The following is a 25333-nucleotide window of genomic DNA, read 5'->3' as shown; positions in this document are numbered from 1 at the left end:
GATTATCCTCATTTAGTGTTATTTCTAAGGATATATCACTTATCTAAATACCATCTAAATTAATACATTTGTGGCAAATAAAACAAATTAAATATGCTCGTTTGCTCAAGAATATCTAATGTTGATCTGGGAACAAATAGTGAGCTCTTACAGTTGCAGCTTTAACCTTGCCAATCACAGACTTCCTGTAAGTGCACTGCAGTTATTTGGAACCTTTTCTGGGTTGGCGTTGACATTCTTTTGCTAGATTACATTTATGCATTAGTACCATCTGTGCCTGCTGTACCTTCTGTGAGTGAGCCCTGGCCAAATGACTGGCATTTATCTGAAAGTGGCAAGAGAGAGAGAGGGAGAGAGAGAGGGAGTAAAAGTGAAAGAAAGAGAGAGAGGGAGAATGAGAGAGATCCTAGAGCATTTATTCTACTCACTGTTGGCACAAGTGCAATTTAGGAAAGGATAAAATATTTGCAGCTGGTGTCCCTGACTTCAACCCTTATAAAGTTAAGCCTACTCATTTGCTTTCTCTTAAAAAAAAAATTATATATATATATATATATATATATATATATATATATATATATATATATATATATATATATATATATATAAAATAGCTATTTACTTTCAGCCTGTGATATGCAAACGAGGTTAAAACCAAGTATTTAAATAAGGAAATACAAAAAAGCACATTTGCAAAATTTTCGAGTTGAGAAAAATTATGTACAATTTGAATATATGAATACTTCTTCTATGACAGAGAATATACATAATGTAAGTTTGGTTTTGTTGATCAGATTTGGTAGACTGCATGAATTGAACTCTATTTTGGTAAATGTGTTGAAATCAAGACTTAAGAAAATTACAGTGATATGTAGGAAGAGTATGGAACATATAATCAGTGTACTGAATTTATTCTGTAGAAGCTTTCTGAGAATATATCATTTTAAACTGTATGGTATTGAAAAAGATCAGCAACTTTCATGCCTAAAACACACTTTAGAGCTGTAAATGGAAATAAATAGATAAATAATTATCTGATCAGTAAAAATAGATGTGGAAGAGTCCCAGCTCATTTACACTATTATCTGTTTTTACCTTATACCTACTTTCAGTGGACTTAGTTATCTGGTTTCCATACCTGTGGCAAATTAGAAGCAGTACAGTAGAGATGGGGGCAGGGGCTGCGAAAGGTGGATATATCACAGTAATGAGAGGAAGGAGTTGCAAGGAAGAGAATGAGAAAACTGATGGACACAAGGCTCAGACAAACACTGCAATCGGACTTGTTTAATGTAAGAAGAAGCAGCTTCACATTCCCTAGAATGCCCTAAGGACATTGCTGGACTACATTCTGGTATACTCATCGATATTCATCATTATGAAGCTTTGTCTTGGGTATGAGAATATGGGCAGACAACTTGGTGTAGGAAGATAGAAATGTGAGTATGTTATTGAAAAGAGTTCCATTCTAAATGGAAAGTAAGTAGAGCTTTAGGATTTAATGTAGTTGATCCACACCTATCCTTACATACTAGTTTGTATTGTGCAGGTGCTAAAGATCTGAGTTCATTTTCTATGGTCATAAATATGTAAGGTCTCTCTCATATAAGTTCCTTTTGAAAAATTTATAATTCTTTTCATAACGTTCTTCAGATTCAATTTATAAGGTATTTAATTTCTGAATTCTCACTGGATTTAAGTTGCATAAATGTAGGCATTTTCCCTATATTCCCATCCAGTAATATTTCATCATCTCTATTGTAATTTTAGAAGATCTATACATATATACAAAATACAGAATTTTATTAGTGCTTTAGTGGTGATGATTATGGGTGTTAGAGGTTGACTCTCCTGGGTCTGGAGCTGCTGTTTACTTGCAATGAACTTTTAAGTAAAGGATTTGCCTTCTCCAAGCATCAGTTTCCTCATCTATAAATTCAGGATATTAATATCTGCCACATAGGAGTGATGATTAAATAACCCCAGTGCTTACAAAGTCCATAGAAAAGCACTTGGTAAATAAGGACTAAATTGTATAATGGTTAGTCATAATTTTCATTGCTGTTGTTGTCAGAAAACTGTTGGATATATTCACGTAGAATATAGTTGGTTATGGTTCAAATTATATTTTTAAAAGTGATTGTAACTGGTTTCTATGCTTTACTATTTTATGGATATTTAACCATGTATCAGTTTGGAAAGGTCTTCAGAATCACAGTGGTATTGCAAAGTTAGCACTAGGAGAAAGAAATGCCATAGTAGTTGCTCCGGTCCTAGGCACTGGGTCCTGTCTCATTTGGAGAAATTAGTGGTGGCAGCAACGTGAAGGACAACTAATGAAAACTTTTATTCTTTCATTAACAGTTAGAATCTTTATATTTTTGTCTTTGATGGCCGAGTCTGTGAGCCCAATGGTTGTCACCTATGTCCACCAGATGGTAGGCAAATAGGGGAGAAGGGCCAACTTGAATGGCTGAGGGAACAGAACAGAAGCTAGGGGAAAACCAGCAGCACCTTTGTCTCCCAGTCTCAATTACGAGGATAATTGTTCCACTCTGAATTACTTATTCCCAACTACTGCATATAGTCAAGACTTTGTTAGCACTCTACTGGGATTCAGATAGTAGTATATACAAAATTCAATTCTTGCAAAAATACTAAGCAATAATTATTTTTTTCATGCCATCATTAAAACGCATTGACTATCATGACAGATAAAATAATTATGATAAATATATACATAGATAACCACATATTAGTAATGTATAATAAAAGTCTGTTATATCTTTTAAAGTAAATTAATAAATATTTTTATTTAAACATATCTTCCATAATATTCCTAACAATTATTACTGGTCTATGAGAACTTTTTGATTTTTTTTTTTTCTTTTTGTGGTACACGGGCCTCCCACTGTTGTGGCCTCTCCCGTTGCGGAGCACAGGCTCCAGACGCGCAGGCTCAGCAGCCATGGCTCACGGGCCCAGCCGCTCCGCTGCATGTGGGATCTTCCTGGACCGGGCATGAACCCGTGTACCCTTTATTGGCAGGTGGACTCTCAACCACTGCGACACCAGGGAAGCCCCTTGATTTTTTATATCTTGAATTCATCTATCACTATAATCTATAAATTACGGTAATAATTCAGTTGATTTTTAAATCCTGTAAATAATAATTCTTTACTGTGGTAAAATATGTATAACATAAGATTTACAGTTTTAACCATTTTTAGGGGTAAAATTCAGTACCATGAAGTACATTGACATTGTTGTGTAGCCGTCACCACTGTTCATCTCCAGAACTTTTTCAACGCTCTAAATTGAAACTGTGTACCTATTAAACAATAATTCCCCATTCTCCCTTCCCCCTAGCCTCTGGTAACCATACTTCTTCTTCTGTCTCTATGAATTTGACTATTTTAGGTACCACATAAAAGTGGAATCATACAATACTTGTCCTTTTTTGTCAGTCTTATTTCACTTAGCAAAGTGTTTTTAAGGTTCATGCATATTGTAGCTTGTATCAAAATGTCATTCTTTTTCAGCCTGAGTAATATTCCACTATATGTATATACCATATGTGTTTATTCATTCATCTGTGGATGGACATTTGGGTTGTTTCTACCTTTTGGCTATTGTGAATAGTGCCACTGTCAACATGGGTGTACAAATATCTCTTTGACTCTCTACCATCAATTCTTTAGGGTACATATGCAGTGGATCCATATGATAATTCTATCTTTAATTTTTAAAGGAGCTGCCATACTATCTTCCACAATGCACCATTTTACATATCCCTCAGCAATGCATAAGGATTCCAATTTCTCTACCTCCTTTCCAACATTTGCTATTTTCTGTTTGTTTGATAATAGCTATCCTAAGAGGTGTGAAGTGGGATAATGACAGTTTTGTTTTTTAGCTTCTACTTTTCCACTTATTTTTTCCTGCTTGTAAACAGGTGGCATGTACTTCCAACTCAGGCATTTTGCTTAGCATAAGAATAAAAAGACAAAAGACTTATAAGTTGTGGTAACCTCATAGCAGCTTTCCATATAAGAAACACAGTTGAACTTCTTAGTTCATTTAAAAATATCTACAGACATGTTATGTTTAGCTGTCTCCACATTTGCTGAAATTGAAATATTTTAAAAATAAAATTGTTACTTTCACATGCACGTCTTTACAGATCTTTAAAAATTCTCATTTTCCTTTCTAAGCTTAAAATCAAATCTCTTTTTGCTTCAGTATGGCAACAGTCTCACTCATCTTTGCAGCCACATAAGCTAAAACTTCTAGATGGAAGTTGACATGTGGTTTGTAAAATGATAAGGTTGTAACTACAACCTTCGGACATCAAGTTAGACACACTCCTAGCTCACTGATGACATGGTTTAATGAACTTTTTTTTAATAGACATGATTGGGATTGCTATGTTTTGGTAACAAATATTCTGGTTAACTAAATCCCCTCAAACACGTGCACAAGAAAATATGAATGATAAATAGATGATTAATTCTTAAATAAATTGTATTCAAATTCTCGTTTAAAAATATTGGTTGATTTATTCAACACATATCAATCATTGTTAATTCAGCAGACCTTTGTCCATCTTGAAAGTTTTCCAAAACCATAATTTTGAATCAATTTTAAGTCTACAGTTCTCCCAAGGTAAAGAACATAGGACATTGAAGTGATTGTTTAAGAACACACTGATTGGTGGTAAATTGTAAGATCATTTTGTTAGGTAAAATTTGTCTTTTTCTCATAAAAGTGAAAAGCAACCAAAGAAAAATGCTTTAAAATTTCTTCTTGTCTAGATAGCTGCTGAAGGATGTTAAATTTTTCTTTGCTCAGTACTGACTTGTTCATGGACATCACCTCTGTAATAATGCAGTTAAGTGGATAGATGGAAGTTGTTAACACTGGTAGTACTCACTGGTTGCTGCTAATTAACTTATTCAGTGGCTTATCTGTAAAGGTGTTATTTTTAATATTGCTCAATAAGAAAATGGCCCCAAGTCACACAAAGGGAAGGACTCTCTTGATCTAATCCTTTTAAAATCTGGGATGAATTTTGTAGAACCTGAACAATGAGATATCAACTGTGGAAATTCTAAGTCTTGAAGGTTAGTATGATTATAGCAAAGAGATTATATTTTTGTTGATTCTGAGTCTCAATAACTGGTATGATTTGAAATTACTATAAAGTAAAATTTGTGCCTGGATTTCAGATTTGCTTTTTTCTTATTTCCATATGCTCTGTCTTAAACATATGTTAAGTTTTATATTTAAAGCTAGAAGTACCAAAAATCCACATAAAAATATGTTTTCTTCATTATCAAAGGCTTCAATGCCATCATCATTTAGAAAAAAAGAGAAACAGTGAATATAATTTAAGTCTGTAAAACAGACTTTTACTAGCACCATATAGGAGGAACATCTGGCTTTCTTTTTGCAAGGTGCATTGATGTTGTCAGTAGAGACTGAATAAAAATGCTGATATGATTGTCCAGGTTTGGGGTTTGCCAATACAAGCATATTTCATTCATTCAGTCTTCTCTAAGTTCTAAAGATAGGTATTGACTTTGAAGAAAAAGTACAATGATATATATTTAGAATGACCCATCTTCCTCATTTAAATCTAAAAATGTGCTGCTGCAGTTGGATTTTTCCAGGGATGCCATTCAAACCACACATTACATTGTCATCTCACATAGCATTTCTATTTGTGATGGTGGGATGGTAGGTTAGAGTATGACAGCTCAGCACAGCTTTCATTGTTCTGTTTTACGGATGCATGACTACCAGCGCCTCTCTTTTGTTTCAGTTAAAGAAACATGGTAAGGTTTTGGGATTGAATGTTCATTGTAATATTTTAAAAGTGTGACAGAGACTGAACTTAAAGAAAGCAAGCTTTATGAACACTAGATTTTTTGCAGTTGCAAAAGGAAGTTTCTTGCCTTTTCCTTTCATGTTCCTGACTCTGAAGAATGTTCTGTTTACCAGTCCTGCCATAGAATGAATACTTTTCTAATAATCTCTTACCAACAGAAGAACAACTCCAATAATGCATTGAAGATTAAAGACTTTCTCATTAATTTTAAATAAGTAGTAACTGTAATTGATTTATCAAGTCATATTTTATTCTTTTAAAGAATGTTTTCATTCTTTTCAAGCCCAAATCTCTACTTGTTGATAAAGAGTTCAGTATCAACTAAATATTAAACTTTCACATTTGTCAGCAAGTGTCATCAATTTTAAGAGGGTTTTAAAAATATGTGTTTTGGGAAACCTGCATGAATTTTGCTGTATTGTTTTCAAATCTAATGTTAGTTATCAGAAAATATAGAATAATTCCTCCTGATACATAACTTGGTCTCTGGAATTTTTATTGACACACGTAGAGATAGTAAGTGGTATGCCACTTGTGTGAAGAAACACCATGTTTCTTCAAATACTGGTTTCTTTGACAGGGAATAACAGAGTCATAAGGGAAAATAAACACCCACAAAATCAATTAATTAATTGGGCACTGATTTACTATTTCAGTACTTCATGACATGTTTACATGTGGTTAGGTTACTCGTGATGACCACTTCTTGCTTGTCAAACATGTGTTGTATTTAGATCTAAGAATAATAATGGACTCAGAATACATACTTTTATCTTCTCTGCCTGTTGGAGGTTTCAAGCCTGAAGCAGACCTCACTTCCTACCATCTGCTCTCTATTTAAAATTGATATCACGTTCAGTTCCTCCCTCATGCCTACTTGTTTTCCAGCTTAGAACACTTCTATCCTCCAGTTCAGCCATTTCCCTATTATGCCTAGCATTGGGCTGACATATAGGAAAGGAGACCTCTAGGACTGCTTGAATATTCATGTCACAAAATAAGCCAGGAAGACTTTTGTCCTGGAACGATTGCCACTATTGCTTAATTACAAGTCAGTTAGCAAAAACTGAAGTGTAGTTTTATAGTTTTGTGTTTATATGTGTAGGCAAGTGAACCACTGTCTTTTATTTTATAGCTTACTACTCATCATGTAATTAGACTGAACTATCTCAATATTCATATGAATATCTATTATCAATATCAATTACATGTTTTAGAGAGACGTTAGCTGCATAGATCAAATTTAGTATTTCAAACCCAGTAGTTATCATTAATTCAGCAAATATGTTTAAACACAAACTGTAGGGTGAACACTGTCCTAAGCATTTACAAAATCGTAATGAAAAAAACGATCATGGAACTAATAGTTGGGAAAGAAGATAGAGTTTAAACAAATACTTAAGATTTTTTTTTTGTTAAAAAAAATTAAAAGATTTGTTATACTGCTGAACAAATTTTGCTATCATCTGAATCTAATTATATTTTGTAGTAGGATATTAGGCTAATTATATTATTTTTAATTTAGAAAATCATTTTGTCTTTGAATATCAGAATTTGTTTTTCTGAACTAACTGAAAATTTATTTCTATATTCACATCTGTCTATCTATATATCTTCCTATCTGTTTATCTATTTGTCTTATCAATATCTATCTACCTATCTACATATCCAACCATCCATAAATCATCTATTTACCCTAACACAAGACCCAATACCTGACTTGTAGATAGACCTAAACTCCAGTTTCTGGATCTGGGATTTATGTTGAATAATTACATGTAGACAATCAAATGGAAATTAAATAATCAAATCCAACCATTTTTAATTGTTTGACTCTTAAATGTACATGTCTTCAACATTTTTGAGTTCTATGGCCAAAGAAGCAAACTGTCATTTGTATATAGAGGTAACTTATTACACATGAATAAGTAATTAGTATTCTGAAACACTATCACAATCATGTTTGTCTACTTATTTGAATGTATCTATATGTTTATCTGTGTATAAATGTTTAAATTTTGAAAGTCTATTCTTTCCATTTGAGGGAGATAATTTCTCTAGAGATGGCTTAATATTACCTCAATTATTTTAAGAGTCAGTCTTGTTAGTTGAGTTGTTATTTAGGCTAGGAATGTCTGTATTGGTCAAGGGACAAAATTCATGTTTAGTTTCTTTTCATAGTGAGAAAAGCAAGGGATTCCCACTAAGTGCCATTGTATACTCATTGATAAGTGAAGTGACATCTGGGTCACAGTGGCATCTGGGTCACAGTGGCATCTATCTTTGCAATATAAATCCCTGTGGCTATATATGAAAGGCACGTTCAGACTTGCATGTACACATAAAAGCAGGGATAGTCTTTATGCTGTTATTGACCTAATTTTAGTATAAAGGATTTAAGGTGCTGCTTGAAGTTTTGTTCTCCTTGGTATAAATTTAGCAGTAATTGTAATCATTTGCCTGCTGCTCTAGCAGTTTAGAATGTAGAAGTGTAATGTGAAGAATTTTAATCCACATTACTTATGTGTTATAGAAAAGCATATATCATCTGATATCATACATCTAAATATTAGTCTGTAATAAATACTCAAAATGAAATCCTGACTTTGGGGATTTGTATGTCATTATTAAATATAAAAATGAGTGCAGCAATTGTTTAAAATTGGTTTTACCAAATGTAATAAAAATACCTAAAGCATACACATATATATGGAATTTAAGAAAAAAAAATGTCATGAAGAACCTAGGGATAAGACAGGAATAAAGACACAGACCTACTAGAGAATGGACTTGAGGATATGGGGAGGGGGAAGGGTAAGCTGTGACAAAGCAAGAGAGAGGCATGGACATATATACACTACCAAACGTAAAATAGATAGCTAGTGGGAAGCAGCAGCATAGCACGGGGAGATCAGCTCCGTGCTTTGTGACCACCTAGAGGCGGGGGGGATAGGGAGGGTGGGAGGGAGGGAGACACAAGAGGGAAGAGATATGGGAACATATGTATATGTATAACTGATTCAATTTGTTATAAAGCAGAAACTAACACACCATTCTAAAGCAATTATACTCCAATAAAGATAAAAAAATATATACCTAAAGCATAAATTTGTTGTGCAAAAGTTGAATACATATGCACGTCTTACATTAGGACTGAATACCTGGAATGAGTTCACTAAATACTTGCTGTGCTGAAAGAAAACAGCATCACAGTAACTAATTTTCCAGATAAAGCATTAGGTGGATTTTTTATAATTTTTTTTCATTTATAATCTAGAAAGTTATCTATAATTACCCTTCAAAATGAAGCTTTAAAAACTGTACATTTCTTTAAGGTATTTTTAATTGGTATTATCCATCAAGTATTAATTTTAAAACTTAAATTGAAGTTTTTAATATTTGTTTTTCTTTGAAAGAGGCTCTTAAATGATTGGTCTTAGTCTCAAATTAACTGGGAATTTAGCTCTCTGACAAATGACCCAAAGAGCTGTGAATACTTTTAAGTAGAGATAGCTAATGAAATCATGTGCAGGCTGAGTTCATCAACATGTTTTTAGGTATTAATTTTTTTTTTTAAACCGGGACAAAAAACACTGTTTTAGAGTCCCAAAAGTGAGGATTTAATTCTTAGAAACTAAACTTAGGTAGAGAGAAATCATTGCATTCCTAGGATCGTATACATTAGTAAAATGTCTCAATAAATGTTTTTCAGTGATAGTGATGTATAAGCATTCAGTGTTTCTCTTTAAATGTGCCTAAAGCAGTTTGATAAGACAAACAAATATCTCAATGCCTAATTTCCTAGGAAAAAGACAAATTAATTGCATGTAAAAGTTTTGCTCTCTGATGTTAACAACTGAGGTTAAAATTTTAAGTCTAGAAATACTCAAGTGAAAATTAATATTTTCATGCATCATTCTTCCACACTGAGTCAACTAATTTATTCTATATATGCCCCACCTGATTGAAGAGTAGTGATATAATAAACCTTTCATTTGGATTTGTCTCACATTTATCTAAATACATAATTCAAATATGGATTAAGTAATAATTAAATAATTAATATGGATTAATTTTTATCTAAGTTAGCCATTATTTGACAGAATGTTTCGAGCTTGGGTTTTTATTCTGATTGTCTGTTGAGTGTGTGTGGGAGAGAGAGACTGAGAGAAAGTTTGTGTGTGTGTGTGTGTGTGTGTGTGTTGGCCTTAAGTACTTCGAAGAGTAAATCACTTAACATCTTATCTCAGTCTTCTGTGAAAGAGATGAGAAGGGATCCAGATGTTGGCTTTTAAAAAAGAATTTATAACAGCTACTGCTACAAGGTTTTGCATCATAGGCTCTCTGCTTCCTGTCTGACTTTATCTTCCACTTTCTTCATTGCTCAGTCTGCTCCTGCCACACTATCTGGATTACTTGTCTACAGATATGTCAAAGACGCTTTCACCCCAGGGCCTTTGCACCTGTTGATTTCTCTACCAGAATTATTCTTTCCCAGATAGTCATAGTTTCATTGACCTCCTTATAATCTCTGCTCTATGCCACCTGAACATTTTTATAAACTTACAACACCTCCAGCACTGGTCTGCCACACACATGATCATATATACTGACATTCTCTACCCCCTTGCTGTGATTCAGAATCACCTTTTTCTTTTGGAATGGATTATTCATAAGTGGTGCTGTGCACTGGGTAACACATCACACCGATTGTTCTACAAATAGATTGGCATCTATTTGTGATGCCAAGTTTGATCAGAGAAACCATATTGTAAAAGCCTGATTCATCATATTGATTATTATATATTTTTGACATGGTGCACGTTAGTCTTTGATAAATTTCTTTAGTTTTGGCATAATATGTCCCAAACTCATCTTTTACGTTTTCTGTTTCAAAAGTAGAATAAACCATTCAACTCCAAGGAGCATTAGATGTTTTTAGTAGATAATGGTATTTAGAGAACACATTTGGATACTAGGGGTGCTAATTTTTATTGGGTTTTCATTGCTTCTAAGCATTTTCAGCATGTAGAACTAAGAAATTCAATAGTTTGGAAAAAATCATGAGTTAATGGTATACTTTTTTTTTTTTTTTTTTTTTTTTTTTTTTTTTTATGGTACGCAGGCCTCTCACTGTTGTGGCCTCTCCTGTTGTGGAGCACAGGCTCTGGATGCACAGGCTCAGCGGCCATGGCTCACGGGCCTAGCCGCTCCATGGCATGTGGGATCTTCCTGGACCGGGGCACAAACCCATGTCCCCTGAATTGGCAGGTGGACTCTCAACCACTACGTCACCAGGGAAACCCTATGGTATACTTTTAATTCTGATTTAGCATTAAAGGATCTTAATGGTGAATGTTTTTGAATTTATACTTGTATCCCTTTTCTCTTACATGAAAAATCTTGGCCTTACCAATATTAAAATACTTATTTGCTCTATCCTATAATATATATAGGTACAAATTAATAATAAAATAGTATTAGTAAAATTAAGACTAATGAATGAAATAAAACATTTTTTGCTGGTCTCTTTATCCTTAAATTATATTCTGTAGTTGGTATACAAACACAATACTGTGTTAAGTCATTGAAGTAGTTCTTTTGTCAATGTGGTTATGTATCCAGTTCATTTGTTTCAATTTATTTCCAGTTCTTTTGTCTACTGTATTTTATTTCTATCTGTCCTACCCATTCTTTGTTCTTCTGTTTCTCCTTTTCTGCTCTCTTTTGGATTAATATAATATTTTTTTGTAATCTACTCCATCCCCTCTATTATCTCTTTAAACTATACCTCTGTGCTCTTTTTCAGTGGTTGCTCTAGAGATAACAATATGCTTCTTTAACTTTTCACAGTCTACAATAGTATACTAGCTTAAAATAATATATAAATATTACCATGGTCTAACTTCCATTTACCCCTCTATTTCTATGTGCTCTTATTATCATATGTTGTAGTCTACATAAGATATAAATTCAATAATACATTTTTCCTAATTTTGATATTATTATTTTTGTAATCAGTGTCATAAGGAAATTTTCTTTTATATATTTATATTTCATTTTTATGCGCATATTTACTTATGTTTCTCTGTATTTCTTCCTGCACATCTAGGCTTCCATCTAGTGTCTTTTCCTTCAGTTTCAAGAACTTCATTTAGCACTCGTGGTTGTTGAAGCCTGTTGCAGATAAATTATGTCAGGTTTTGCTTGTCTTAAAATGTCTTTATTTTGCTTACCTTCTTGAGTGGTATTTTCTCTGGATACGGAAGTTTAGGTTGACTTTTTTCCTCCCCAGTTAGCATTTGAGAGAGTTCCACTGTCTTGTATTTTCCATTATTTCTGATAAAAAGTTGGCTGTCATGCTTACAGTTGTTTTCTCTGTACAGAATATCTTCAGCTGGGGGATGATGAGGGACAGAGAGGTATACTCCTAGGATTTTCTTTGGCTTTCATAAGTTTTATTATATGTTCCCTGATAAGGTTTTCTATGTATTTATCCTGCTTAAGGTCATTACGTTTCTTTGATCTGTAGGTTTATGCATTTCATCAATTCTAGGAAATACTTAGCCATTATTTTTTTCAAAATTTTCTTCCCCATTCTTTCTTCTCTCCTCTGGGACACCAATTACTCATGTGACAGACCATTAGATATTGTCCCACTGGTCTCAGATTCTCTTTAGTTATTTGTTTCTTTGTTTTACAATTTGAACAATTTCTATTCTCCTACCTTCAAGTTCAGTGAGTTTTCCTTCTGCTATGTTCAGTATATTTTTACATGAATCAAAAACATTCTTTATATCTGGTATTACATTTTTGTCTCTAGTTTTTCTATTTTGTTCTTATTCAAAGTTTCCATATTTCTGTGGAAATTCACTATATTTTTATGCATGCTGTCCACCTTTCTCATTGAACTTTTAACATTTTTATCATAGTTATATTAAAGTCCTTTTTTATTAATTGCAGATTTGCCTATATTAACTGTATTTTCCATTGATTATGGGTTATATTCTCCTGCTTCTTTGTGTGTACCATAATTTGTGATTTTATGCTGGACACTGTCATAAAAAATAGAGACTAATCTAGATAATATTTACTTCTAGAAAGATGTGTACCCTTCCTCTGTCATGTTGCTAATCTGTGGTTGAGCTGGGTCTTGGTTTGTTGCCATCTTCATTATTTTTAGTTCACTACTGCTTTCCAAAATTTTGAGAGTAAGATCAGGGATTTTCTTTTAACAGAGCTCTCTTTCTTTACCTTTTCCTGTCTCTGTCTCTGACTCTCTCTCCTTTACAACCCACCTATGAGCTTCTTGGTTGCAAGGGAGTTCTCTTTGCTCTTCAGCTACGAGGACCATACCTTCCTTATGCCCACCAACCACCACTTTCTGTACTTTGAGAGACCTGTTTCCATATTGATTTCCTGCCTATAGTCTTTGACTGGCCCTGTTCCTTGCACTCTCAGAAGGCCCCATGAGTCTTGGAGAGCTCTTTCTCAGTTCTCTTCCTCCCAGGTTTCAACAGGCTACTGACATGTGGTTCAAGAAGGCCCTGTGTCTCTCAGGCTATTTTTCTCGTTCCTCTTGCCATTCCCCAAATCTTCAATAGGCTGCTTCCTTTCCCTTAGGGAAGGCCCCATGTGTCTTTGAAAAGGTAATTATTTCACTACCCTCCTGCTTTTCTCCCTAGCCTTCAGTTGACTACTTCTTTAGTCTCAAGGAAAATGTCATGTATTATATAGGGGTCTCTCTCAGCTTTCCTGCTATGTCTCCAGCTTTTGGGAGGGTTCTGCCTTGCACTTAGTGAAGGCAATTTTAGCCTTCATATCTTACTATTATGGAGCATGAGTTAGATGTTTCATTAAATGCAAAATATATGCCTGAATCTCAAAATAATAAAGGTACATAGCTATTTGCAAAATAAATATTAACAGTATGTATATAGTCACTAACATTTTTCAGATGCCATAAGAGAATGAAGAGGAAAAAAATTTGAAGGTGAATTTATCAGGCAAACTCAGTACTTCCCTTCATGACATTAAATGAATATCCATATGGTGTGTTGTCCCCACTGTAAGGTGGAACATTTATAAGTTGAGCTTCCGTTAGAAAAAAGTATATGGAACTTATATTTCAGCTCAAAATATTTCAGTTTTTTTTAAAGCAGAGGATAACACAGATTCTTTTATATATTATATATGTATATACATATATGTATATATATTTCTCTTTCTGTGTGTATATGTATGTACATATGTATATGTTTGTATATGTATATATTGCTGATAGTTGCACATAGTCCTATTATACTGTTAGTATTAAATATGTAAGGACTACTAACTTGTCTTTTTACTAAAAAAAATGAGGTAAACCTTTCAAGAATTTCTGACATTCAGAGAGAGAGAGAGAATAGTAGGTGCCTTCTCTTCACACTGTACCTCCAGTTGGTACAGGAAATCTTCACTCAAAGAGCCTATTGTGTTTTCAAGTCAACATTCTTTCCTGATACTTGAGATTTCCTGGACCTCTTGAATTGTCTTGTGTTTGTTTCCTTGTGTATCTTTGCTTTGTATACAATTTTAAATTTGAATCACTGTTCACTGTTGCACAAAGCATGAAGGTTTAGTAAAGTCTTTTTTAAAGTGGAGATATAAATAAATCAGCTATCTATGTTTGAAAAGTCTAAACCAAAGTGCAGTTGTATGCTTCAGCTTGTCAATGGATATTTATGAAGTGAGCATAATACTATTACAGTTATAGCAGTGAAATATATCCTGCGCAGATAGCTAGTAAAAGAGCTTGCAAGTGTTAATGCCTGCAGAATTTTAATGCTCAAGAGATGGCAAATGTGGTACTTGCTCTGGCTAATGCTACTCTGGCCACAGTGAAAATGAATTGGCAAAATCAATTTTCAAATATTGCAACAGAGTTGGGGTCTATATACTTAACCAACAGCAAATATATTGGTTCCTACTGTTGTCTAGTTTTTATCTCTTGGTTTAGTTAACTGAAGAACAGTAACAGCACTGGACATTTTTATTTTGGGCGCCAACTTTCCACCCCTACTCTTAGGTCTCTTATTATGAGACCTAAGAGAAGGTATTGCCAACAATGAAATGTCAATTAACTTCTTACTCTAATAGATACTTGGTGTTGCCTGAAAATCACTTAAGTGGAGTTAAAACTGACAGGTTCTAATTGTGAGTTTAGCCTTTGTTATGACTAGAGTTCTGTTTGTGATGTATCCTTGGTATATTCTGTTCCTTCTTATACTGATGGAAGGTGAGTAATGGAGTAAAGCCTTTGCACAGACCATTGCTCTAAGAGATGGATTGAGATATAAATACATTTATAGTTTATAAAGAATCATATTGTGCTTATTTTTCCTAGCAGTCAAAGAAAATGAAGTTAAGCTCTCAGTCTTTAGACATAGGGGATTTATTCTTGCAGAAGAACTTTTGGGATTTTATGGAATAGTATAGTTTCAGCATGCTTTCATGTATAAGCTTCAAATTCATATTAATTATCTGTGTTAACTTAGTTAAGATTAAATTCAAATTAATCATTGTTTGACATCAGCTATCTGAACAATACCTCAGTAAGTCTTACCAGAATAAGAAAAGACAGCAAAGAAGGGAATTAGACATTATATGATCTTTTGTATAAGGTAGAGGTTGAGGTAATACATTTGTTGGAGGGTTTTAAAGGTTTAGATGAGTGTGGAGTCTTTGTGAGTAAGAAAGTTGAAAATTAAGAAATATATATTAGTTTCCATTTACTTATACCTAATCTACCTGTAGAGAAATATTGAGAAAAAAATATACAATAAAAGTTAAGGATAAAAATAGAGAAATAATCATGGGCCAAAGTTAAGATAGCTATACCAGAAAATGTACACTAAGAGTAGCAATGCTTTTAGAACATGATGTAAATCTGAGCTTTTTGAAAGTCAAGGCACAAAGAGAAAGGTTAAGTTACGTAATTGGCATTATATAATAAAAGGGAAGCACATGAGCTTACCAGAAGTGACATGCTTTTTCCTAGATAGCTCTGAACTCTCAGAATTGATCCCTTAATATCAACATCCTCAATAGCAATTTTCCAAACTACAAAATTCTCTGTATGTAACCAAAATTTATGTGAGTTCTAGATATGACCAAAAGTTGAGGGGATAATGCTGTAATGTTGTCATAGATTTATTTAGGAAGATATTTCTAAAGGAAAGTAAAGAAACCAAGTCCAGTTATATTGACAGTTTACTGGTGATCTGGCTTCACATAAGTACGAATAGCTTGAATAATAGGTATCAAACCACATTTTTAGGGTCAACAAAAACAAAATATTATACTGAACTGCAATTTTAAAGGGTAGATGAGAGTGCATCTTCTTGGTTTGGACTAAGGGAGGCTTACATGTGCCTGCTTGCTCCATTCTTGTGCACCATTCCAGCCATAGTGGTCCCCGATGCACCTTGTAGAACTCCCAGGACTTCATGGACTATAATATGAAAAACAAAAAAAAAACACTGACCTAGAGAAATCAATGTCTAGCATTTCACTTAGAACCTCACTTTCAAAGATAGTTTTGCCAACTGATCTGGAGAGAAAGGATTCAAAAATTATTATTGATAAGTGCCTGAGGTATAAATATTCTATGTTGTTGATTGAGTGCAGATATATATGTGTGTGTGTGCATGTATGTACATATATATATATATATATATATATATATATATATATATATATATATATATACCCTAGATACCATGCATGTCACTAGAAAGTTTGATGTTGTATGAAAATTAAAGATTTACCTTATATTTTTATTTAAATATAGTCAACTCCAATATGCACAGGTCTTGAGGTAGGCCACGTGTGCACATGTACACACACATGCATGCATGCATGCACACACACACATACACTTTTTAAAATAAGATTGCTGATTGCAGCCTGGACAAATGCTTGAACAGGCATTTTATGAAAACTCTTAGAATTGTGCACCATAAAAATGAAAATGCTGATTGTGGATTATAAAATTTATTAATCAGTGGCTTCTGCCATACTCACGCACTCTTGAGTAGAACTGCATACACATGGGTTCATCAGGATATTAACTGTAAAAGACAACCTAGAGACAAGTAAATGAGTTGACCTATGGGAACAATGAATGCTGAAGAACTTTGGTATGGTTGGTAGATGGTGATGATTCCTGAGAGTAGTCAATTGGTTCCTGTAATGACTTTTAAAAACATAAATGTAGATGTTTAGAAAAGGCTGCATTTTTGCTGATTGAATTTGGTCTTTGAAAATTTATTTTTAAGCTATCAAATATATAAATATACAGAAAAGATATAAAGTAGAATGTAAGAAATAGTATGCAATTCCACTACTCATACCATGTTTGGTGTAGTCTCTTAGTCTTGTCTTTTACTCTTTTGATATACATTGCATAATTATAATTACATATATATACAAGTTGGCATTTTTTCACTTATCATTTCCCTACATCTTTAAATTTTTTTTAATTTCTGTTTTAATGGCTACATAACCATTAGATTAATCATAATTTAATTATTCTCTGATTGTGAGACAGAAATAAATATAAATGTACTGATTATATTTTTCATATTATAAAAATCCCATGGTAAACATTTTGAAATCTTTGTCTAGATACTTTAATTTACAGATACTTTGCTGAATTCCCGACATGAAATTACTGAGTCAAGGAATATAAGCTTTTAAAGACTATTATTACATATGTTGCTTATATATAGTTTTTGCCAATTTGTATTTTCCTTAGCAATGCATGAGACTTCTTTTCTTGCCACAGAAGCTCACTAATTAGGCAATGTTGCTCAATATAAGGTTGCATAATATGGTTTACATTCAATGGGAGGCAGTTTTATTTCTTTTTAACCATAATTTTTATTAGGCAAATAAAATGTCATACCTAGATTACAATACAATGATGTCAATTATTAATATATAAATAATTCTAATATTCTACAACTTATTTAAGTAGGTAAATATGCCAATAGTAATCTTGTTTATAGTTAATTTGCCTAGTTGTTTAATATGTTGAGAAGGTAAATTATAACCTGGTCAGTCATTATCTGAATTACCACAATTTTAAAATTAATGTACTTTAAATGTACTTGGCTATAATCTAAAGTCAGTAGTTAAATTCTATTTGTTCTACCTAACTTTAATTTTTTTAATATTTAAGAAATTTTACTCCTAAGCTCTATGTCATACAAAATGGATAAACTTTACAATTATTTCATTGCATCCAAGGAATTCTATATTCCCAAGGCAAAAGAATGAATACATACATCGTTCATTTTTAAACTAATGCAGTCCTAAAGATACTCATTTAATTCAATTTTACATTGGCTATATGTTCTTATTGTTGAAATTTATGACTTATATGGCATGATACCAAATTCAAGTTGGTTGAAGTGATTGCCTAATTGAATAAATAATATGGGCATTACCTAAAGCATCACGACAACAGTATACTTTGATTTTACCCATAATTTAGATGCATGATTAGAGCATGATTTTAAGTCAAGAAAATTATTAAAAAAATATTTAATTAAAAATTTGAAAATATAGAGAAAATTAATGTTATTTCTCCACATTAATAATTATGCTTTATATTACATGTTTTGTTATTCCCTAAACACTTATGCCACCTGAATTCAAATTTTTTTGAAGTATGTTGTAAAATATAAAGCAAACTTAATGTTACACATTTGTTTTAACTCTTGCTAGCAGAAATCTTGTGTTCATTGTTTTAGCATATTACAAGTTTAGTGGTTTATTTTAGAGACTGTTATATAGTCCTGTTACCTGATACTAGTATTAACCTCTATATAGGGAGTAAAGTATTAAAATTATGTCTCTATGTATATTTCTGTATATTTAGGTTGCATTGAATGGTTTGTTTTTAACCTATTCAATTAACTTTTTAAAAATGTTCAGAGCTTGTATTATTTGTAATTAAAGTGAAATAGTCTCAGAAAAATAAACACTATTACTACTAATATTTTCCATTCTGTACCAGCCAATGATGAGTTGTATGCTCAAGTTATTTTACATTACTTTGCTTGTTACCTTGATAACATACTTTTATTGTATAGGCATTGTAAGCACGAGGATATGGCAGACCTGTAAACCCTGTCATATCCCATTTCCTGTGAATAAAAATTGCTCTGCTGTGTTCTGGCCTAGACTGCTTGCCATGATATCAATAGCAGCCTAACATTCTTGACCTTAAACATAATTGGCATTATACTGATGGGTTTTGTAAGATAGTATTGAGCAGTATTCAAAGGGCCACAGACTCCTAATCACAGCCACTTGCAACCAGGGTATGTCGCCTTGATTTTAGAATGTTCTGGTAAGTGGATGGTAGCAGCTAGCATGAAATAATCCCCTGGGAGTAAGGTACCTGATGGAATACTAAATAAAAATTTCCTTTGGCCAATAGTTTCTTTTTTTCTTGATTATTCTTTACCTATCTTTTCTCTTTAGAACTACTCTTTTCTATTTTCTCCTTATTGTCTTCTCTCCTTTTCCACTGTTTTATTTTTCTCCTTTGTAATCTCTTTTTTCCTTCTCAAATTCATACTTTTACTATCTTCCCATTTTTAAGGTCTGGCTCCTCCCCCAGTAGAGGTCTGGTCATCACGTATTCATTCTTTTATATATCATCCATCCATCCACTTGTTTCTAAGTGAGTATTTATAACAAGTCTGCTCTATGTTAGACACTGTGCAATGACATCGTAGAGGGGAGATGGATAATAACTATCTGCTTTTTAATTGCAAGTTTACTATGTGCCAGGTACTGTTCTAAGTGCTTTATAGATCTATATTAACAGACTTAATCTTTATAACAGTCCTAAGAATAGGTCCATTTTTTTTAAATTGTGATTAGTCACTTATTTCTTATTTATTTATTTATTTGTTTGTTTGTTTTTGGTTGTGCTGGGTCTTCATTGCTGCACGTGGGCTTTCTCTAGTTGTGGCGAGCAGAGACTACTCTTTGTTGTGGTGCACGGGTTTCTCATTGCAGTGGCTTCTCTTGTTGCAGAGCATGGGCTCTAGGCATGCGGGCTTCAGTAGTTGTGGCATGTGGGCTCAGTAGTTGTGGCACATGGGCTCTAGAGCACAGACTCAGTAGTTGTGGTGCATGGGCTTAGTTGCTCTGTGGCATGTGGGATCTTCCCAGACCAGGGCTCCAACCTGTGTCCCCTGAAGTGGCAGGCAGATTCTTAACCACTGCGCCACCTGGGAAGTCATGAATAGGTCCAGTTTTTAATCCCCATTTTATTGATGAGGAAACCATAAGTTGTTCATGGTCACACGGTTAATAAATAACAGAGGGCTTTCCTGGTGGCACAGTGGTTGAGAGTCTGCCTGCCGATGCAGGGGACACGGGTTCGTGCCATGCTCTGGGAAGATCCCACATGCCGCGGAGAGGCTGGGCCCATGAGCCATGGCTTCTGGGTCTGCGCGTCTGGAGCCTGTGCTCCATAATGGGAGAGGCCACAACAGTGAGAGGTCCGTGTACCACAAAACAAAACAAAGCAAAACAATAAATAAAAGAGCTGGGATACATATTCAGGCTTTGGAACTCTCAGAGTTAACCACTGTTACTTTTCCTTTTGATCTTGAAGCAAACAATTATGGTGTCATGTAGTTTGGCTGTGGTAGAGATGAAATTTGGGGGAAGGAGCCCCATGACTGGGACAGCTGGGAAAGGCTTAACAGAGGAAGTAACTTTTGAATAGAACTCCTCTAAGTTACCAACTTCTAAATTCCTGTAAAATAAAACATTATCAGATCTTGATAAAAATGAAAAACACTGAGTCCATGATTAGGAGGTGAGGAGATATTTGGTTGTTTTTGTCAATGTGTGTGCTAAAACACGGGGGTGTATATTGCATGTACCAGGGTTTTGGGGTACTTGAATCAACAGACATGCAGCAGCTGATGATTAATACTTAATCCCAAGCTTTGGAAGAGCTGAAGTAAGGACCTCAGGGTCAAAATCAATAGGGCTTTCTTCATTTGAGTTGCTAGATCTTTAATTAAACTACACCAAATGAAATAGAAAATAATTTAGGTCTGGAATAATTTAGGTGTTGAAGTGATTTTGAGAATTCAGGTGAACTATGAATTTCACTTTTTAAACCCTCCAATTGCATAAAATAAATGAATCAGTGTCACCAGATTAATCTGGTGTGTGGAACAGAAATGGTCTGAAAAAGAGCCTTATATCTAAATCTAGTTAATTAGTGATAAAATGCAAATAAAAGTAGAAATTCATGGTAACTTCTTTTCAAAATTATGCAGAAAAAAAAAACTTTTAGTTTTTTGGTCCATAATAAATACACAAGAAAAGATGGCATTAATGCATATCTTTGTTGTCAAAATGTCATTCCTCATATATTTCCTCATATATTTGTTTGATTCTGGAAAATTGCCAGAAGATAATATTTTTAATATTCATCACTGTTTTAATATTCATAGTTAAAATCTATTTCTCATTGTATGTATAGTTATACTATCACACTGTCATGGCTTAGAAGGACTGATTTACTGATTTGCCCAAATATTTATTAATTATGTCATTTTCCTGCCCTCTGAAAAAAATTTTTAGAAAAGGGATATATCATGAGAATAACATTTTTTAATGTTTCCTTGGCACATGATGCCAAATGTAGCTAATCTGGAGAAGAGTATCTTTTCACTTAATATTCATTCTAAAAATCTTCTTTGAAGGTTCTAGGTAATATAAAAATACAGTCTGAGTACATGACCTATGACCATTGCATTACCAAGGAATTTTTAGCTCATTCTAAGGTAGTGTTCTCCATGCTTTTCTCCCACTTTCTTTTGCACAGATATTATTTGTAGACATTAGGAACAAAGTAAGTAATAAATTTGACAATTATAGTAATAATGTTACCTCCAAAATTATTAGAAGACAGATAGTTTGATGAATATTTGCCTTTTAGGCAAGAGTAAATGTAAACTATTTGCTTTTATGCTTTTCTGTTTTTTCATTAATTTCTGAAATTTCCAAATTTGTTGAACAGTCACTTTTGAGAGGAAAATAGACCAAAATCGTGTTTTTACATTCCCGGCTTTCTTCTCCAACAATATTTGTTGTTCCTTTTGAATGTACCATGTACACTGGATGTACCAGATATTTGAAACAAATGTATTGTTCACATTTAGAGGGAAATAAAGAGAAGTTCTAAAATATGAAGTTAGAGAGCAGATATTATGAGAAATAGGAAAATCTCAATAGGTTGATGATCTGGACCCTAAATTAGAAAGCAATATGCTACCTTTTGGCTTATTAAGGAATCTAGACATGATTTATATGGTACAAGACATCAGCAATGTCACACCAAGGAGAGGGAAGAAGGGGATCTTTTATTACTAATTGGAAACTTTATTTTCAACTAATTCTTAGATTATTTATAATTATATATGAAACAATGTGTTTCAACAAGCTTCATTGAACTGCTAAGGAATTGGAATGGCAAACTCTCTTTGGAAATGTGGAATGCAAATAAAGTCACCATTTATAGAGACCACATAATGGTGGTGTGCAGTTGTGTGAAATGATCAACAACAGTGGACAAGATTGCTAATAAATCTGTTGTAAAAGCCTATTATAAAATGGAATCACAAAGAGATGGCATCTCTTCCCTTTCTCCCTGACTTCTTATCCTCAATCTCTTACGACTTCTTAAATACACTTCTCATGCATACATTTTAGAAGCACCAGTTTTATATCAGTTTTAAAAGCACCAGATTGTATAAATGGGACACTTCCATTTTAATACATTGTAGAAACATACAGGGTTGTGGCTTTGATATTTTTATTGCTCGGATAGTAATGCTATTCCTTAAATAGCAATAACAAAGTTCTGTTTTCTGTAGTCTTTTTTTCACTCTAATTTTACCATACCATTGTGTAGGTGAACTTGCTGTGGAAAAGGTCTGAATGAACCATCATGCTTTGACCCAAAGATAAAAACTTATGACTTCATGTTTCATCCTAACATTGACCTTACCTTGGGTAATCACTTGTTATATCATAGTAGGAAAACTAGGTGTTTTCATGCTTTTTAAAGTAACTTCTGTACCTCAATAAGGATTTGTTTCTTTCCTAGGGCCGGTGCATAAACTTCTCTCGAGTTCCCTCTCAGTAAAAGGAAAGCAGGAAGACCAAGAAGTATGAAGATGGTACATCTTCACGATGCCGATTTCCAACCAAAAGAAAACAAAGTGCATTTCAGAAGTTTTTGGAAGAGCGGCTTTATTCCTCTCAGTCAGGAAATGTTTTCTCTGCCTTCTGCTTTGCTTGCATCAAACATTTTCAAACTCTTGTTCTGCCATCTACATGGGAATTGATGAAACTCAATGGTAACACATGATTCAGGACATTAAAAATAAAAAGGAACTTTAATGTACATGCTGTGGTTTATACAAGAAAGTTTTTTTGAATGTGTAAAGAGGAAGAAACAAAAGCATGAAGATGATATCAAAAGAGGGAGCACAAAACAATTGGCCCTGGTGAAGCTTTAATGGAGAAAGGAGCATTTTACATGGAAACATGGCACTTGTGTGTTTACATGGCAAGCTTGTTAGCCAAATGCAGAGTATGAAATCTCCCACCAGGCTAAGCAAATAAAGGAGTCTATTGCCTTATAGCTGTGTCAGATCACAAAATCCTTCCAAGTCCTCTACCACGATGTGCCTTCCGGGAAGCTTCTGACTGGAAAATCTTGTCATTCTAACAATGAAAAGTGCACATGTATGACAAAATGTAGACAGGATGCTTCAAGGTATCAGTAGCAAGCAAGATTTTGCCCTTTAGTTTTTGAAGGCACATTTCTTTCATTATGCACTTGGGAAAAGAAGAAAATTAATAAAGCATTATTCCACAAGAAGATGGCCTCTAACTAGAGATCTTCAGTGGAGCTTAATGGACTCATGATTTGAGAACTTGTCCCTGGAATTGGTAGATTTACCCCTCTTTCTATGTTTAGGGCTTAGTAGTACATAAAGCAGTAATATCTGTAAACATACTTAGGAGTTTGTTTTGCTTTTAATTTAAAGGAAGCAGTAACCACAAAGCTTCCGCTCAGGGTATTTTCTTCCTCCAAGTCTCCAAGGGCTCTTCAGCGTCACAAGCCAGCAACTCTCTTTGCATGAAAATTTCAAAATTTAATTAATATAATTAAAGGCAACAGCAAGCAGCAGCCTGTGAAGATTTTGCTCATCTTTTTTATGCCTTTTGACATTGAATGACCTATTACTGTATGCACATTACTTGGATTTTGAGGGGCACTCTACCTTGGTTGTGATTCAGTAGAGAGAAAAAAAAGGCCTCCTCTCATCAATTTATAAATTAAATTTTCAGGAGGGTCTACCACCACAAAACATCGAAAATGTATGTATTATAATTTTTTTAGAAAAACCACCATCGTGTCACGTCAACGATGCCAAATTATGTTAGCGTGAGCGGAAACACTGTGGGGGAGGAAGAAGGCAGCAGCTGATGAAAAAAGCTCAAATGATCTAGTCACTTTCGATACTGTACTTCAGATGCGAAATGGATATTCGACTGGAAACCTGACAAAGTGCGCCTGCTTTGATGTGAACTGGTATAGACAATGACCAGTGGCTGGGTCAGTGGGATGTCTCTCTGCGAGCACAAAGGCTTATCAAATGACACTAAAAATAAGTTCAACAACCATCACATTGGAAGGGAGAAGGCGAACATTTCATGTTTGGCGGGCATGTGAGTGCACAAGATGGAAACAGTGATTTGGAGCATCCCAGTATAATTATCCCCCTTGCACGCTCAATGGAAATTTCAAAGGATGGGAGTGATTCTGATGGTTGGTGTCCAGATTTGTTGCACTGCTCCAATAAGCCTTGCTCACACACACAAATTTTTATACATAGATATATGTATACATATATATCCTCTAGCTTGAATCTTTTGCTCAAGTTTATTTATGTCACTGGCTGGCTGGATCCAAAGTCATGTGTCTACATATTCATAAATAAAATTTTACCTGTGCCTCGGCTACCATTTTTCTTTAAGCCCACATGAACTCAAGCCTTGTTTGGCTGAATATTTAATTGTCTTGATTAGTTTCAGGGACAGAATTGTATCCAGTTCCAAAATGTCCATTATGTTCACAAATGGTAGTGTTGGTACTAATTCTCCATGTTTGCAAGTGTGACTTGGAAACCAGATATATACCCATTTAGTTCATCTGGGGCAGGGCCTACTGCGATTTTCTTAAATTGGGACTTCATTTCCAACCAGGGCACACCCCGAATTTAAGAGCCTCAAGGGTACACAGAAGCTAAGGCTGCTTCTTTGGTAGTTCCTTTGAATTTGCCT

At 33.9% G+C, this 25333-nt stretch overlaps 1 protein-coding gene across 1 annotated transcript in view; it reads left to right on the top strand.

The window, feature by feature from the left end:
- Positions 1–25003, top strand: part of ANTXR2 (ANTXR cell adhesion molecule 2) — a 163768-nt gene extending 138765 nt beyond the window's left edge. The window contains exon 17 of the mRNA XM_081227933.1: positions 23085–25003. Within this exon, the coding sequence (XP_081084059.1) occupies positions 23085–23123 (39 nt within the window). The 3' untranslated portion in view covers positions 23124–25003. The remainder of the gene's footprint in view (positions 1–23084) is intronic.
- Positions 25004–25333: the final 330 nt, after the last annotated feature.

This window comes from Mesoplodon bidens (genome assembly GCF_964165515.1).
Source record: "Mesoplodon bidens genome assembly, chromosome: 1".
NCBI classification, from domain to species: domain Eukaryota; kingdom Metazoa; phylum Chordata; class Mammalia; order Artiodactyla; family Ziphiidae; genus Mesoplodon; species Mesoplodon bidens.
The sequence above is the reverse complement of the archived record's forward strand: the minus strand, read 5'-3'. Positions and strand labels throughout refer to the sequence as shown.